A 19,173-nucleotide genomic window follows, 5' to 3' on the forward strand; every position below is an offset into this window, starting at 1 on the left:
GAAGGTCACAGACATACTGCCCTTTATACCCCAGTATAGGAGCATTGGGAGTCAGAGGTTGCGTATGCAGCACCAACAGACACTGGCATTCAAAAAGACTCTGATTTTGTGTGCATGAGGCACATGCGTACGTATAGTGGGATCCACGCTGACATACGCAAAGAAAAATCATCAGTTAATATAGTCATTTCAAGCAACTTCATATAAAAGTTATGAGTGAAATCCCGACCCCACTGAAGTCCATGGGAGTTTGGCCACTGACATCAATGGAGCGAGGATTGCATCTTCCTACCCTGGCCACACACATACCAAAATGCAGTGTACTTTATAGTTGTGCAGGAATAGCAAATAACCATAGGAAAATTACCATGTTGAAGTAAGATCGAATTTTGACCCCTCTGGCCAAATCCCAAACTATGACATTTCCATCATGGCCAGCAGAGAAGAGAACTCTAGGATCAAATGGGTGAGGCTCAAGTACAAACACTTCATCCTCATGTCCCTGAAATAAAAAATATATATCTTTTAAAAAAGATTTGGTAAGAGTTTAGAGAAGAATGTTCCACAAATACATACAGAAATACTTACCACTATTACACTATCTGCAGCATACACATCTGAATAATGATATAATGATGAGAAACTGACAAATGTCTAATGTTCAACAGCAGTTTTGGCAACTCTCTTGGATGGCTTTTCGTAACTCTTTGTTGTACCTTTATATTATATGCTCCTCTTTCTCCAGTGACAATTTTAAATAGAAATGTGTAACTATCAGTTAAATCACTATTAACATTTTTGTAATGAATTTAGAAGCCCAGAGGGATGGAAATAACACTCTTAAAAACTCGCACTCATATTTTAGAAATTTTAACCTCTTGCAGAGTTCATTCTACATTATATGTGCAACTGTTCAAAAAATATCTAGTAAAGAACTAGTTCAGTAATTAGGATAAGATTTTAGGCTATGTAAAGAATTAGTACCCTAAAAGTAGAAATCTATTCAACAAGCTCCAAGCATTTCGTTTCACCAATGGCATCAAATTATATGCAGGAGCTACTCATTTTGTAATTAAGTTTTTAAAAAAATCTTTAATTTTAATGTAGAACAGGAAAGTAGTATAATTAAATACATGCATATTTTTTCATGCCTAAGGAATGATGAGGTCATGATAAGGTTTGATATTTGTGTTAAGATATGGGTACTTGATTCTGAGTTTCAATTTTGTATTTCTAATTTTGGGTTGAGGAGCAACTGCTGACTCAGTGTATTACATAACTACTTTTTATTTTATGGCAAATGGTGTCTAGAACCTGAAAAAGATACATTTCATTGCAGGAAAAAATGGAAACTGGTGGCTGTGAGAATGGTGCCCTGCAATACTGCATAAGAAACCCATGTTCAATTTCTGGGTTTCACAAAGGATCTCACAAAACTGGGTGACTGGGCAACAAAATGGCAGATGAAATTTAATGTTGATAAATGCAAAGTAATGCACATTGGAAAACATAATCCTAACTATACATATGCAATGATGGGGTCTAAATTAGCTGTTACGACTCGAGGAAGAGATCTGGAGTCACTGTGGATAGTTCTCTGAAATCATCCACTCAATGTGCAGCGGCAGTCAAAAAAGCAAACAGAACGTTGGGAATCATCAAGAAAGGGATAGGTAATAAGACAGAAAATATCATATTACCTCTATATAAATCCATGGTACGCCCACACCTTGAATACTGCATGCAGATGTGGTTGTCCCATCTCAAAAAAATATATTGAAATTGGAAAAGGGCAACAAAAATGATTAGGAGTATAGAACGGCTTCTGTATGAGGAGAGATTAATAAGACTGGGACTTTTCAACTTGGAAAAGAGGCGACTAAGGGGGAATATGATAGAGGTCTATAAAATCATGAGTGGAATAGAGAAAGTAAATAACGAAGTGTTATTTACTCCTTCTCATAAAGAAGAACCAAGGGCCACCAAATGAAACTAATAGGTAGCAGGTTTAAAACAAATACAAGAAAGTATTTTTTTAAAGCAATGCACTGTCAACCTCTGGAACTCCTTACCAGAGGGTGTTGTGAAGGCCAATACTATAACGGGGTTCAAAAGGGAGCTAGATAGATTCATGGACGATAGGTCCGTCAATGACTATTAGCCAGGATGGGCAGAAATGGTTTCCCTAGCCTCTGTTTGCCAGAAGCTGGGATTGGGTGACAGGGCATGATGATGACTTGATGATAACCTGTCTGTTCATTCTCTTTGGGGCATATGCCATTGGCCACTGTCAGAGGACAGGATACTGGGCTTGATGGACTTTTGGTCTGACCCAGTATGGCCGTTCTTATGGGTACAAGAGTCTCTTTGGACACCAGATCCCCAAGTATTCTAGGTGAGAGAAAGCAAGCTTGTGTTGTTGTGCAAGCTATTATGGTCTCTATTAATGTGTTTGTACACACACATATACATTTTATATATGTATTTAGATATTAGCTACTGGTGGTGAGTGGAGACCTAGCAATGGTATTCACCTCTTCTTATTTTCAGATACAAGGATACATTAAAAGACAACTATAAATACACTACTTTCTTAATAGTTTTTCAAATAGACAGTTGTTGTAGTTACCACAGGGACTTTATGCAAATATTGCTGGAAAAGCAGATGGTCCATGAGAGAATCTAGTAAAAATGTGGTCAAACAAAAAAAAGACCCCCTGCAGCAGAGATCCTAATCTGGATTATTATTCAGAATCTCCTCCAACCAGACTAGAGCAATATCACTGTTCACAAATCGCATGTATTTTGGGGACTGAAAAGCCCATATTAGTCCCCATATTTTTTTTTCCTGCTTAACATTACCCTGTGACTGAAATGCATTAGCACCATTCATTTTAATCTTAAAATTTATCAATCTTCTTCATTCTTCAACCACAAGTGTCTACATAACTGCAGAATTTTAAGTCTAAATTCAATAATTATATTTAAAGGTCTGTAATATTTCTCTATGTAGGTATCATTCCTACTACTTCAATAAAAAATACTTAAGTTTCTAAAATGTTGCCATGATTGTTGGGTTTCCCACATACCCTCAGGAAGACATTCTGGTTAATGCTGACATTCTAATTATGGGAATCATCCTATCAAAGTTTCAATTATATTCATTTTAATCTATAATTTAGTATCACTTGCAACTCCCCTTGATTTCCTATACAACTTGTATTTGTATATAGACAAAAGTATATTACTATGAAAATGTACTTAATTAATACTTCAATTATGCATCTTCTATTCAAGAAATATCTGGGTCTTCCATCTTATTTTTCAAGCTGGAAGTGAATGCTATATTTGGAGGTCAGCAAAAGCTCACCCATATCTTTCTTCTACTTAAAGACCTCCATAACAAGCCTTGCCAATTTTGAACATAAAACAAAAAACACACACACACACGCACACACACTACCATTGGCACCCTGTCTACGCAAATTAAAATCTAATCCACACAGATGCCTGCTAATATTAACTGACAAAAGATGATTTTAAAGAAACATAACAGTGATTTAAAATTTAAAAATTTAGAAACTATTATTTCAAAAGCAAACTGTCTCTGCAAGGAGGGCACGTGAAGAACAATTTTGGCTCCATCCTCATTGACAATGTTACTTTAGGTTCACAGAGGATTGGGCCAAAAGAAACCTGATGAGGTTCAACAAGGACAAATGCAGAGTCTTGCACTTAGGACAGAAGAATCCCATGCACTGTTACAGACTAGGGACCGAATGGCTAGGAAGCAGTTCTGCAGAAAAGGACTTAGGGGTTACAGTGGACGAGAAGCTGGATATGAGTCAACAGTGTGCCCTTGTTGCCAAGAAGGCTAATGGCATTTTGGGCTGTATAAGTAGGGGCATTGCCAGCAGATCGAGGGACGTGATCATTCCCCTCTATTTGACATTGGTGAGGCCTCATCTGGAGTACTATGTCCAGTTTTGGGCCCCACACTACAAGAGATGTGGAAAAATTGGAAAGAGTCCAGCGGAGGGCAACAAAAATGATTAGGGTGCTGGAGCACATGACTTATGAGGAGAGGCTGAGGGAACTGGGATTGTTTAGTCTGCAGAAGAGAAGAATGAGGGGGGATTTGATAGCTGCTTTCAATTACCTGAAAGGGGGTTCCAAAGAGGATGGATCAAGACTGTTCTCAGTGGTACCAGATGACAGAACAAGGAGTAATGGTCTCAAGTTGCAGTGGGGGAGGTTTAGGTTGGATATTAGGAAAAACTTTGTCACTAGGAGAGTGGTGAAGCACTGGAATGGGTTACCTAGGGAGGTGGTGGAATCTTCTTCCTTAGAGGTTTTTACGGTCAGGCTTGACAAAGCCCTGGCTGGGATGGTTTAGTTGGGAATTGGTCCTGCTTTGAGCAGGGGGTTGGACTAGATGATCTCCTGAGGTCCCTTCCAATGATTCTATGACAGTCACAGAAGAATTTAAAGCTACTTAAATTTCTTGTATGTAATTATTTCCTTAACTTTCTGCCTTGTTATACAAATCTATAAAGATATTCTAAAATAATCTATGATGGATATGTGAGTTACAGTATACTGAGTTAAACTGCCACTCTTATTTTACTTACCATAAGGACATGAATAAGCTGGCCAGTGAAAGAATTCCAAACCTTCAGAGTCATGTTATTAACTGCAGTTATAACAGAGTTGTCATGGCGGTCCCACGCCACCATAGTTACTTTCAGTTTTGTGATTTTGTCTTCTACTCCTTGTACACTTTGTCTAAAAGTAAACAGCAGAGAAGAGTTTTCAAAATAATGAGTCTGAGTTAGCCAAAATCTTTGGTGCATCAAGAAACTTGTCTGATAAAAAGAGAGTTCACTCATCAAAGATTTTAAAATGTTTTTTGTGTTTTGGTTTATCATCAAAAGTAATGTGTTTCTTCAATACTGCGGACAAATGAGATCAGAAGTACATGATGGAAATGTTATATACAATAATGCCTGCTGGACAGGAAAAAAGCATTTAAAGTAAATATTGCTTAAAGTAACGACTAAAATGAGGTTCTAACCATCAACAGCAACAGAAATTCCACAGGCCAAACCATAGCCCATCTCGGCAATTTGTGTCTTCAGATAATGACCTCTGATACCAGTGCAAACCCATTTAAGGTTAATGGAGCAACACATATATCAGACAGCAAAATCTGAAGACAAAATGGTTGCAAAGTGGACAACAGTCTGGCCTGCAGAGCCTATGTTATTGGTGATTATGAATACAGAAAGAACACAGCGTTATCGTCAGACTTTAGGGTGAGATTGTAGGGCTGATACTAGGAAAAAGACAACTTACTCCAAATGAGCCCATTTGATACGAAAATCTATGAGATAATAGACACGGTACTCTATAACACCATTTTTATACAGTAATTTTTAGGACAGAACCTCACTTTAAAGGCAATGGGTGAAATCCAAAGTCTCCTGATGTCAATGGCAAAATGCACAAAATGGCGCCAGGATTTCACCCACTGTTTAGAGCAGGGGTGGGCAAACTTTTTGGCCCAAGGGCCACATCTGGGTATGGAAATTGTATGGCGGGCCATGAATGCTCATGAAATTGGGGGTTGGGGTGCGTGAGAGGCTAAGGGCTCCGGCTGAAGGTCCGGGCTCTGTGGTGGGGCCAAAAATGAGGAGTTCAGGATGTGGGAGGGGGCTCCGGGCTGGAGCAGGGCAGGGGGTTGGGATGTGGAAGGGGGGGTGAGGGCTCCGGCTGGGGGTACAGACTCTGGGGTGGGGCTGGGGATGAGGGGCTGGGGGTGTAGGAGGGTCCTCTGGGCTGGGACCAAGCGGTTTGGAGAGCAGGAGGGGGATCAAAGCAGGGGATTGGGGTGCGGGAGGGGATCAGGGATGCAGGCTCCAGGCGGCGCTTACCTCAAGCAGCTCCCAGAAGCAGCGGCATATTCCCCCTCTGGCTCCTAGATGGAGGCGCAGCCAGGTGGCTCAGCGAGCTGCCCTGTCTGCAGGCACTGCCCCTGCAGCTCGCATTGGCCATAATTCCCAGCCAAAGGGAACTGCGGAGCCCCTTGGCTGACCCTCTGCATAGGAGCCGGAAGGGGGACATGCTGCTGCTTCCGGGAGCTGCGCGGAGCCACAGCACATGCGGAGCGGGACAAGCCCCCTGCTGGAGTGCTGGAGCGGAGCAAGCCCCCGGCTGGAGAGGGGCAAGCTCCAGACCCCGCTCCCCGGCAGGAACTCGAAGGCCAGATTAAAACGTCTGAAGGGCCAGATGTGGCCCCCGGGCCGTAGTTTCCCCACCCCTGGTTTAGAGCCCTTGTCTGCTTTTTGTTGTAACAAGGTTCAGAGTTTAAGGCTAGAATGGACCACTAGATCATTCAGACTGACTTCCCGTATATCACAAGAACACCAACACCACCCAGCACCTGCACACTAAACCCAAGAACCAAAATGAGACCAAAATATTACAGCCCACAGGAGACTAGACTATTATGTACCACAGGCAGAGAATAGGAAGGTCAAGTGGCCAAGGCCCCCACAAGGCAGGAAAATGATTAAATAAGGTATATACCAGATACACCTGGTGACCCACACCTAAACATCACAGAGAAAGGCAAAAAACACTCAAGGTTACTGTCAGTCTGACTTGGGGGAAAATTCCTCCTGGAATCCACATATGGCTATCAATTAGACCCCAATTCCAGAAGCAAGAATTAGTCAACCAAGCACCTCAGAGAGAGATTGCTCGGTGCCATCTCAGAGCCCTTGCTCACTCCATCCAAAGTCACATCCGCAGCTGAGGGCATCCCTGATACTTCACAGGAAGCAGATTAAAAAAAACCTGCAGAATACATGCCCCTTCCCCTGAATCCCTTCCTGTACACCACTGAAATACAAAAATTGACATTCTGCCATGTTGTGATCTGAAATAAGTTTATTAAGCATTTATGATTTGGTTTGCATGAGTTTCTTAATATTTCAGGTTTGACCAATTTTAAGCCATCACCCTAGATATTCCATCAATGAATTAATAATATTAGATTACGCCTCAGTAAGGAAAAAGTGCTCCGTACCTCAGCATTTTTAACAAGACAGGCTTTAAAAAAAAAAAACCACATAGTTGTAGCTCTAGAACTTACCACTAATAACTTGACATCTAATCACTCCACCCAATTTGTTAATGCTTTACTCCATGTAAGAATATAAGAATGGCCATACTGGGTCAGACCAGTCCTGTCTTGAGGTCCATCTAGCCCAGTATCCTGTCTTCCGACAGTGGCCAATGCCAGGTGCATCAGAGGAAATGAATAGAACAGGCAATTATCGAGTGATCTATCATGTTGTCTACTCCTGGAGAATAGCTTAAATAAACTGAAATCTGTTTTCTCAACAAAACACTTTCTTCATTGTACACACACTACTTTATTACTATAGAGTTGCGTATGAGTAGAGTGTTAAGGCCATATTTTACCAACTTAGCATTGAAGTTTTTACTTTGGGGAACTGAGCTTAGCCTTAAACTCTATGAGACTTGTTTATTACAGGTCACAAGACATTATGCGGACTCAAAAGAGAAGGATGCACTTTGGACCTATTAAGCTTTCCTTATAAAAATACAGTGAATTTAGTGATAGTGAAAGGTGTTGAACCTTGAAAACAAATTTTCTATAAGGATTCATGTGACAGATAACGTACCGACAATCTGTGGCACACTCTTGGCTTGCATCAATGTATCTCAAAACCATGCCTACTTGATCACTAGCTTCTCTGATGACACTGTCAACTACTGGCCATTTGTGATTATATATGCATGATGCAGACATGTGTCCATGAAAAAAAAAGAACAGAAAAGGATCACCAACTCATTTAATACAGACAACTTGAGAGCTGACTGTCAAACTGGATTCCTAGTAGAATGTGCTTTATTCCTAGCAAAAGATTCTTCACGCTTAATTATTCTCTCTTTTTCAACTGTACAATCCCATTTTCTTCAGTAGGATTGCTCAGGTGCAACTAGGACTGAATTTGGACTTGCATTAAAAATGAATCCATGAAGAGTTACCTGGATTTCATTTTGTCATGCAACACATGCTCTTATCAGGTGCTCTTGCTAGAAGCTTCTCTGGGGAGTTTAATCAGTATTTTTGATAATTATTTGGAAAATCATAGTCAACAAAAACCTTAAGAATCTCTCAGGGCCAAGTTTTCAAAGGTGCTTCATCAAATAGACTGAAATCTCCATCTCATAATGAATTATGGGCAAAAATTCTAAAAGACCCCAAAGCTGTGGAAATAGTACTAGCATCTCTGTTCCAGCCATCCAATTGGGTCATAAAAAAATTTACATCTTAGAGAAGAAAATTTTAAATATTGCTAGAATCTTTCCATCTGCCCCAACAGCAGCTCTGGGCAGATATATTAAAGTAATTAATTCACAGCCTTAGCAAATTATTATTTTCTCCCAATTTTAGGCAAATACCTGTTATTTAGAAATTACTGGCAGTGTGACTCTAAGAATTTACTTTGAGTAGATTTGGCAAGAGTTCTTCCAAATATTGATTCACACTTATTTTTTAACCTTTATTACACCACCACCCAGAGGACCTACTCAGATTGGGGTACTGTGTAAACATTACACAAAGACAGTCCCCTACCTTGAAAAGCTTAGTCTTTCCTCCTAGAATTCCACGCCACAAAATAAGGAAAGTAGAAAGGCCCATGGGCCTTTCAACATTTTATGTAGCAAATACAATATAAAGTGATCTTCTCTAAGAAGCATATTAATCAATTTTGAGTCCAGAATACCTGATGGCATCTCAGGAATAGTCAGAGAATTCCTGATGCTCTCATGTGCAGTCCTTTCTCACTGAAAAAAATCAAACCACAAGTCCCTAGAGATACAGGTAAATGTGGATGAAGGATCCTAGGTTGAGAGACCTGAATCTTGCTGAACTTTGCTATATTGGAAATTCTTTGTATCTAACTTGATCGGTAGGTGGACAACCATGAGATGGAATCAAAATCTCGTCTTAGTTTACCATAAACCTGTGTGTGCCTGAAGCATGGAGAGGGTCATCTTACATGCTTCCTTCCTGCAAGGTCCCTGACAATGTTGTCCTGATGAGTAGATTTTCTAAGAAATGGTACAGATGAGTTCCTAGACTCTTCATATGGATTATCACTGTTAACAGCTTGGTATACATCCAGGGGGCAGAAGACAGCTTGAAAATAATGGCTTTTTAAACTAACAGTAGTGATTTCTAGTGGTAAACAAGAAATATTACTGACAGGTCCTAATGGGAAAAACAGGTACATTTCTGGTGGCCTGATAGTCTGGAGAGAGAGTACAGAGATGGCAGAAGCTAGAATCTTTTCATCTTCACTGACCTGTTCAGCCTCTTGGAGTTCTAGGATATCCCAGGACTCCTCCCTAGTTCTTTCTTCCTATAAAGAAGAGCAGTGCCCTGAGATTCTTTCATCTTAAGAGAAAGACTACTGTCCCTTCAAGATGGTCTGATGTTTCTTGTGTCTCAAAGTGAAGAGAGAAGTAGTAAAGAAGGGGATTTGGAGAAGCCTGATGCTCTAGATAATCCAGTCTGCTAAGATCTCATAGCTGAATAGATTGACCCACCCCTTATGGCGGTGACTCTGGTGGAGTCTGATTAGTGTGGGTGGATACAGAAGCTTCAACAATTCTGAAATTCTGGCCTCTAAGTAGACTGTGTGCTGGGAGAAAAACATGGCTCAGTGGCTTCAAAATAAGCTTTAAAAGCTATAATGCTAATGAATAAGGCAGAAGTTTTGAGATGCTCGTTGGTTTGTGCGCGCAGAAACAGAAACATTAGAAGGAGGGCAAATTGGGCTAGAACAAGCCATAGAGCATCATGGACATGTTTGAGCTACATTTGATATTTACAGGAAGATATCTAACAAGCGAAGAGTTGGAATTCTGAAAATGAGGTCTGAGGATCTGAGCACCCTGCTCTGTCTCCTGTTAGGGTCCTGTAAATTCAAACCTTGCACCTTGGAGGATATTAGAGCAGATCAGAAGTCTTCCCATAAAACATTTAGGGATTGACTTACATGATGACTGAAGATCACTGCTGAAGAACCCCTATACGCCGGAAGCAGTTTATGGCTTATGTTTAGCAATGTAAATTGAAAGTGCATTCAAAAATCAATCACAAGGAGGGGAGGTTGTGCGCATTGAATAAGTGACACTGGTACATTCAGTAAAATTTAGTTAATTGTTAATATGTATTTTTATTTTTTCACAAAATGTAAAAAACTAAAGATTCTCTGTAAAAAAGCAAATTCAGTGTTTTTCTGTGGCAAATGGATTTCTAGGATCCCTGCTGAAGATCAAGATTGCGTGCTTCGAAGAGACTGCTTTCTGGGCATTCTACTGTTAGATGTAGATTCTTTCCAAGATTTAAAAAATACATGTATAAGATCCAGTGAGTAGCAACAAACCCCAAGCTTTAGCCACTCAGCTTCCAGTGAGTTTGAGGCAAAATGGGTTTGGGTTCAAAATCTGACCTTAAATTCTGTGACTTTAATGCCAGAAGGGACCACCATATCTTTTAGTCCGACCTCCTGCTTATCACAGGCCACTAACACCACCCAGCCACACACACACTAAACCCAACAACCAGAATTAGACCTCAGTATTACAGCCCTCAGGAGACAAAACTATTGTGTGCCCCACAGGCAGAGAACAGGAGGCACCAAGCTGCACCAATGCCCGAGGCCCTTGCAATGGCAAGATTAAGTGAGACATACCCAGAAGATACCTTGATACAGTAAGTCCAAAAATTGCATAATGATCCCATAACATAGTTACCTCTAGAAGATGAGGTAAACAAAGACACCTAAGCCAGAAAGGAGCTATAAGAATTATCTTGTCTTGGTCCTCTATTTGAATGGTTAAACTCAGCTATTAGTGGCAGGAGAAAAATAGGTAAATCCAGAGTCCAATCTACTGAATACTGCCAGCATCTGCTGTACATGTATTTATAGGGCATCTGGAGCACTAGCTTGGAAATTTGTTAATAGCAGGTGCAGAGACATCCAACTTGGGAATAAGCCACATGATGAAAGTCTGTTCTAGCACTGGAATTTTGATCTCTCCTGGCTGAAGACACTAACAACTTGGCCAGTCCATTTGACTGTTGAGTCTTCCTCAAACATACATTTCAGTTAATGTGTGATCACATTTATCTAGGTTAAGAAGAAAATTTAGAGCTTTTTGTTGAAAACTGGTGCTCTTTGGCCCCTCTTGATGCTGATACATGCTATTGCAGTTAGTTGTCTCATGCTACCAAGATAGAATGTTGAACTAAGACAGACTTGAATGGCTTGGCCGGTTACTCTCAGTTCCAGAAGACTAATGGACAGTCAAGCTTTCAGTCTGTTACCATTTTCCCAACCTAAGAAATTCTTCACATATATACTTTTCAAGCTGAACAAGATTTATGGTCTATCATGAACCTGGTTGGTGAGCTAACACCCAGGGATTTGCCTAACAGATTATGTTTTTCCATGATTGGAAAAACCAAAGTACCAGATTAGGCAGAATTTAGAAAGGATTCCTGCTGACTAGGTGAAATTACCAGGCCATACCTGCAAATTTTTCACATGAAGAAAAGATAACTGTGCTTTGTCAGCACAAAATTTATTAGGTGTAAACTGAACCAGATTCATTTAACTGGATCCTGGAATATTTTAAGTTTGAAGGCTTTGATCTTCAAGCATCTCTCCCTCTGCTAACAGTACTATCGGTCAAAAACTGGGGATCAGAAATAAAGTTGTCCCTGTGTGGGAGATTAAGATGTTTAATAATTATGAAATTATGCCATCAAGAAACTGTAAAACTGAGAATATCCTTTGAAGTTTGGTGATAGGATGTTTTTAAATCAGCCATCCAGATCAGAGAACAAAAATGTAGGAAAATTGGAGAACCGGTGCTGCCTCAGCCATGTTTAGGTAATGATTAGTGGGGACCTGGGGCACATGATTTATGAGGAGAGGCTGAGGGAACTGGGCTTATTTAGTCTGCAGAAAATAAGAGTGAGGGGGGATTTGATAACAGCCTTCAACTACCTGAAGGGGGGGTTCCAAAGAGGATGCAGCTCAGCTGTTCTCACTAATGGCAGATGACAGAACAAGGAGCAATGGTCTCAAGTTGCAGTGGGGAAGGTCTAGGTTTGATATTAGGAAAAAGTATTTCACTAGGAGGGTGGTAAAGCATTGGAATGGGTTACTTAAGGAGGTGGTGGAATCTCCATCCTTAGAGGTTTTTAAGACCCGGCTTGACAAAGCCCTGGCTGGGATGATTTAGTTGGGGCTGGTCCTGCTTTGAGCAGGGGATTGGACTAGATCAGGCCTGCACAACATGCGGCCCAGGGGCCGCATGCGGCCCGCATGCGGCCCGCATGGGCTCACTGTGCGGCCCGCGGGGGTTGAGTAGGTGGGCTCACTGTGCGGCCCGCAGGGGGGTGAGTAGGCAAGCGGTGGGTGAAGGGGGGGCGGCTGAGTAGGCGAGCAGGCGGGGAGTGAGTAGGTGAGCCAGGGGAGGGGGGCTGAGGAGGCAAGTGGTGAATCGGTGGCTGACCTGTTCTACTGATCTGGTCTGGCTCCCATCCCCTCTCCCAGGGCCAGCTCCAGGCACAGGCAAAACAAGCAGGTGCTTGGGGCGGCATATTTCTAGGGGCAGCATTCTGGCACCGGCCATCATAGGCGCCAACTCCGAGGCATGGGGAAAAAGTGCCCCCGCCGCCCCAGCTCACCTCCGCTTGCTCCCCTGAGCGCGCCGCCGCCACTCCGCTTCTCCCCCTTCCCTCCCAGGCTTGCCGCATGCGAAACAGCTGTTTCACGCAGCAAGGCTGGGAGGGAGGACAAGCCGAGCAGCAGGGCGCTCGGGGGAGGCAGCGGTGGTGGTGGTGGAGCGGAGGTGAGCTGGAGCGGGGAGTGGTTCCTCTACCCCCCGTTACTTCCTGCGGCCCCCCCCAACCCTAGCTCACCTCTGCTCCGCTTGCTCCCCTGAACGCGCCGCTGCTCCGCTTCTCCGCCCTCCCTCGCCTGAGAGGGAGGGGGGAGAAGCGGAGCGGCAGCACACCCGTGGGAGCAGGCGGAGCGGAGATCAGCTAGGGCGGGAGGTCGCGGGGGGCCTGCAGTAAGCAATGGTGGGGGGGAAAATGCGGTATGCCGGGGGAGGAGGCGGGGCTGGGGATTTGGAGAAGGGGTTCGGAAGGGGTGGAGTTGGGGCAGGGCCGGGGGCAGAGGGGCACGAAAAAAAGGGGGGGCGGCCAAAAATTTTTTTGCTTGGGGTGGCAAAAATCCTAGAGCCGGCCCTGCCCTCTCCAAGAGTTGTAGCTGTCTGGAGGTGCCTGCTTTCCACGCCTTCCTCATTCACACCTCATTCATTCAACAGGGCAACTGATTACAAAGTGGGGGAAAGATCTTATTCTACTTCTAGCAAAGAGAAATTTTTCTTTTACCTTAATTATACTACCTTAGGGGCCCGCTATAACAAATTACTGAGGTTCAATACTGCTGTTTCGGTGGGGTGGCGCTGGGGAAGGAGGGTTTGTTTCCGCGGGGCAGGTGGCGCTGGGGGAGGGGGGGGTAGTGTTTCGGCAGTGATGGGGGGGTTGTTTCCGTTTGGTGTGTGGCACCGGGGGGGGGGGGTTGTGTTTCAGGGGGGGCCGGGTGACGCTGGGGAGGGGGGGTTTGGCAGCGCTTGGGGGGTTTCGGCCCTCAGCTGTTTTCTTTGGAGTAATATGGCCCTCGCCGCTTTACGAGTTGTGCAGGCCTGGACTAGATGACCTTCTGAGGTCTCTTCCAAGCCTAATCTTCTATGATTCTATGCTGGGGCAATGAGGATGAGTCCGGCTCCATTCACCTCGAGTCTGGCGATGACTTGGGGAAGGACTGGGTTAGGAGGGAAGGTGTACAGAAAAGTTGACATCCAGCTACAGTGCAAAGTCAGAGAGGGAGCCCCTCCCCAGAGCAAAATAGGCAACACTTCCTGTTTTCCCTTGTCACGAAAAGGTCGATCGTGGGGATGCCCCATGTTGTGAATACCATCCAAGGGACCTCCGTCTTTAGGGACCACTCATGGCTTGGAGAGAAAATCCGGCTGAGATGATCCGCAAGACGGTTCTGGACCCCCTCGTAAGTGGACAGCTACCGTGGTGATGCCCTCTTCAATTCGGAACTTCCACTGATTGACTGCCTCAGGCAGAGTGCTCTGGGGTGAGCTCTCCCTTGTTTGTTCACAGTATTGAACAAACAGTATTGTTAGTATGTGAACCGCTGACAGTCTGCAGTCCCTGAAAGCATGACACAGGTTGTGGAGGGCCCGAAACTCCAACATGTTGATATGGTGCAAGGCCTACTGTTTCGACCACAGACCCTACACCCGCAGCAAGTTCATATGCGCTCCCCAACCCAGAAGGAACATGTTGGTAACCACTGAGTTGGTCGGAGAGGGGGAATGAAGGGGACACTTTGGCATACGTTGTGTGGGGACTCCCACCAGCGCAAGGACTCTAGGACTGATGGAGGAGGTGAACCTATCTGTCTAGAGAATGCCGGGTAGGGTGGTAAACCATTCTGAGACACACCTGAAGAGAACGAACACATAACCTGGGAAGATGGACCACCAGTGTACACGTGGACATGTGGCCCAACAGGCTCAAGCACATGCAGACTGTTCTGGATGCTTGTGATTGCAAAATGAGGCACAGCTGTCAAATCGTCTGGAAGCGGTCGGTCGGCAGAAACGCCCTCAACCTTGTGAAATCTAATTGGGCCCCAATTAACTCTATTTGCTGAGTGGGGGCCAACGTCGACTTGACAGTTTTTAGAATGAGTCCCAAATGGTCGAGTAAGTGTAGCGTTGTGTCAACATGGGTGAGCACCTCCTCTCCGGAGCCATCTTTCAGTCACCAGTCATCAAGGTAGAGGAAAATGTGGATTCCCTTCTTCCTGAGGTATGTCATGACCACCACCATGCATTTGGTGATGACCCAGAGGGCATAACAGAGGCCGAATAGGAGAACTGTGTACTAAAAGTGATGATCTTCTACCTTTGAAGATCTATCCTGTGACTCCCTTCTGCTCACCGGCACTGACGTCGCTGACTCTTGTACCACCGATGGCGGTACCAAAAGCACCATTAAGTCCCTGGCTGCAACAAACACCTCCGGGATAGACGGCCCCATGATCCTGCTGGTGCTGCAATTGTCCCTGTGGTGCTGAAGGCTGATCCGGGACCAGACTCAGCAGAGCCTGCTGAGGGGGGAGGGATAGCTCAGTGGTTTGAGCATTGGCCTGCTAAACCCAGGGTTGTGAGTTCAATCCTTGAGGGGGCCACTTAGGAATCTGGGGCAAAATCATTACTTGGTCACTGCTAGTGAAGGCTAGCCACAAAGCAGCCCTCAGTGACAAACACCCAGAATTCATCCTTGGAGACCTCAGGCAACAGTTGCTCAAACATAGCCGACCAGCTAAGGAAGTCATATTTAGCCATGTTTGGCTTGCTGGTTTGCAATACTCATCTGAAGTGACAATGAGTGGATATCTTCCTGCCTAGAAGATCTAAGCACTTCAAGTCTCTGTCTTTGGGGCAGGACTTAAATCTGTCCTGCTGTGCCCTGTCATTCACAGTCGCGAGTTTGGGGCTGTGTGGGAATAAAATCCCTCGTATCCCTGTACCACAGTGGTTCTCCAACTTTTTTACTGGTGACCCCTTTCACACAGCATGCCTCTGAGTGCGACCCCCCCTTATAAATTAAAAACACATTTTTATATATTTAACACCATTATAAATGCTGGAGGCAAAGCGGGGTTTGAGGTGGAGATTGAGATTCACGACCCCCCCATGTAATAGCCTCGTGATCCCCTGAGGGGTCCCAACCCCTAGTTTGAGAACCCCTGCTGTACCAGAACAAAACAGCACTTCTCCAAGTGCATGGCCAAGGCCAGTGTACACCAAAGAGTCTTCACAGGCTTGAGGAGCGACTCGTTAATCCAGTGGTCCCCAACCTTTTTGTGGCCAATAGCACATTCATGTTTTCAGAAGAGTGTGGCAGGCGCCAACAATTTTTCAAGGCTTATTTTGTATTTGTACATTAAATAATATGAAAAACATCATATTTAATATTACATAATATATGAATCCATAAGATAAAAAAGGTAATTTTATATGCAAAAGGTATTAATTAAATTATTCGACAATTACTCTTTCACCTTACCATGTGAATTTGCTCTTTTTTATCTACCTGTAAGAAAAATTAAGGAGTTTTTACAAAATAAATATCATAAACAGTTTTCATCTCATTTATTTTAAAAAAGTAATACATTGTTGAACTGCTGGTCCAAATATATTTATTATTCTTACTTTAACATAGATAGCCAGTTAAGATTAATTTAAAAATATTTTTTGTATCGTTACTTGTATCTGGATTTCAATAAACAAACAAATATGAAAAAAGTTAAACACAAGTTAATCATATGTGCTCATCAGCACTTAATGGAAAATACTCATCATGAATTCACATGGTTTTTCTAATAAAGTAAGTGTGATTTTTGGCACTGCATTTCTTCGGCCAATTTTCGTAGTTGGGAGAGTAGGATGATATTCCCGTTCGTAAGCAATCGTCAAGGTGGGCATCTGTAAGCCGAGATCTGTATTTTGATTTTATGATGTTCATTGTTGAAAACAGAACTTCGCATAGGTAAGTGGAAATACAATTTTATTTTGTATGCTACATTTTTTAAGGCAGGAAACTTTTTCGGTCAACCAGATTCCAAAAGTTTTCATCTGTTGCGCAGGATTTTAGAACAATATCATTTTGAAGGTCCAAAATCTCCAGTTCCACGTCTTCTGTTCTTACTTGAATAAGACTCACAATTGATGTAGCCATTTCTGTTACCTCTATTTGGCAAGTAAAAGGATTCACAAGAAAGGCAACTACAGGCTCAATGATGGTGAACTGTTGAAATCTCTTTTCAAATTGTTCCAAAAGTGTTTGAATGTGGATAACAAATGGTGATGGGTTAAAATCACCGTCACATACCATTTTCTTCATACTTGGGAAATGTACGAGAGACTTCGTCTTCATGTGACATCCACAAGATCAGTTTTGCTTTGAATGATTTTACAGAACCTATCATTTGAGCCACGTTTGTCTTTTCCTTGGAGCTTAAGATTTAAAATGTTCAATTTGTCAGTGATGTCAGCAAGAAAAGCCAAGTCTATTAACCAGCTGGAGTCTTCTAGTTGCTCGAAGTTCTCATTTGGGGACTTCAGAAATTATTTGATCTCTTCAATTAGGCTTAAAAAAACGTGCAAAAACTTTACCTTTGCTCGGCCATCGTACTTCTGTGTGCAAGATAAGATCAGATTGTTTATCATCAACATCTTCCAACAGGGCCTTAAAAACTCGGTGTTGCAAAGGTTTCGCTCAAATAGAGTTAATTATTTTAATAACGACATTCATGACGTGTTGAAAAGAAAGAACTTTGACGCACAAAGCTTCTTGGTGGATAATGCAATGATAAGACAAAGTTCGGAAAGGATTCATTCTTCTTGCAGAGTGCAATGAATCCATTGGCGCTGCCCATCATTCCTGCGGCCCCATCCGTGGTGATCTCAGAAGCTTGTGTAGTGGCATACTAATTGATGTTGCGTATGATTTGAATAAATTATAGATGTCCTCACCCTTTGTTCACCCTTTCATAGGCAATACTTTTAGTAACTCTTCTTTTACGGTGAAGTCACTAATTACCATCCTCACCATAACTGCCAACTGCGCTGTATCCGATATATCTGTCGACTTATCAAACTGCAGTGAAAACCAGTCACATATTTCCAAGTCATCCTTTAGTTGAGTTTGCATGTCGCTTGAAATTGCATGTATCCTCTAACTGTGTTGTCTGATAACTGCAAGTCTTGTATTGCAGACAAAATCTCACGCTTGTTAGGAAATCCTTGAAACAGGCAATCAGCACCCGTCAAAAATGCTTCCTTTAACAATTCACCATCTTGAAAAGGTTTTTTCTTCTTTGCGAGCAGATGAGCAATTTTAAAGGAAGCCATAGTAGCACTTTTAGACTTTACCACTTGTCTAGTGAAAACAGATTGCTGGGCAGATAGAAGAAAATTAATCATCTCAAATCAAACCTTTCTCAACTCAGATTTAAGTGGATGGCTAATGTCAAAAGAGGCGTGATTAGTTTGGAAATAGCGTTCGACATTATGTTTTTTCGGCACTGTAACAGTACCACCGCACAATAAGCAAACACATTTCCCTTTATTTTCAATAAAACAATAGGATTCTTCCCACTCTGCGTTGAAATAATACGTACGTTGTCTTTTATTTGAACCACTCATTTTGGAGCAAAATGTTAAAAAAAATAATAAATTGCAAAGCACAAGAAAACAGCAGTATCAGTGCAGCAGAAGAATACTCACATACAGGGCCGGCTCCAGGCACCAGCGGAGCAAGCACGTGTCTGGGGCAGCACATGCTACGGGGCGGCATTCCGTCCATTCTTGGGACGGCAGAGTCTGAGCAGGGTTCCCCCCCCGCTTCAGCAGTTCGGGCAGGTTTTTTTTTTTTTTTTGTGCTTTGGCAGTTCGGGTGGCGGCAGTCCGAGCCGCTTTGGGGGGGGAGGAGGGGAGCAGTTCTGGGCAGCGTGGAGAGAAGCCGGAGAAAAGCCGCGGCCCCGTGCCTGCCAGGGACAGAGAACACTGGCGCCCGCAGCCTGCAGCCCCGGAGTTCTCTGTCCCCGGCATGTGCGGGGCCGCAGCTTCTCTCCCCTGCTGGTCACTACTTTTCACACCGTGTCACTAGGGGTGTGCACATAAATGCCCTGGCGGGCGCCGGCACCACATTGGGGACCACTGCGTTAATCAGAAGGGCCACTCTCCCAGGGACAGAGGGTTGGAGAATGTCCATGTGTTTATGGGTATTCTGAAGAAATGCCGCCTGAATACCCAAGGACAAAGCCACCCGGCATAACAAGTCCTGGTAGGACAACCAGGCAACACTGCATTGTCCTGGGGCAGCATCTCCAGATGAGAAAACTCTGGTGGCTTCACGGGAAGGGAAACCACAGGCATCTGGTCTTGCTACTGGTCTGCAGC

At 43.5% G+C, this 19,173-nt stretch overlaps 1 protein-coding gene across 3 annotated transcripts in view; it reads right to left on the reverse strand.

The window, feature by feature from the left end:
• PHIP (pleckstrin homology domain interacting protein) overlaps positions 1-19,173 on the reverse strand; it is a 334,334-nt gene that overhangs the window by 159,035 nt on the left and 156,126 nt on the right. For all 3 annotated transcript variants that reach the window (XM_065588082.1, XM_065588081.1, XM_065588080.1), the window contains exons 14-15: positions 4,632-4,785; positions 368-502 (exon numbers count right to left, since the gene is read on the reverse strand). In XM_065588082.1, the coding sequence (XP_065444154.1) occupies positions 368-502; positions 4,632-4,785 (289 nt within the window). The remainder of the gene's footprint in view (positions 1-367; positions 503-4,631; positions 4,786-19,173) is intronic.

This window comes from Chrysemys picta, chromosome 3 (genome assembly GCF_011386835.1).
Source record: "Chrysemys picta bellii isolate R12L10 chromosome 3, ASM1138683v2, whole genome shotgun sequence".
Lineage (NCBI taxonomy): Eukaryota > Metazoa > Chordata > Testudines > Emydidae > Chrysemys > Chrysemys picta.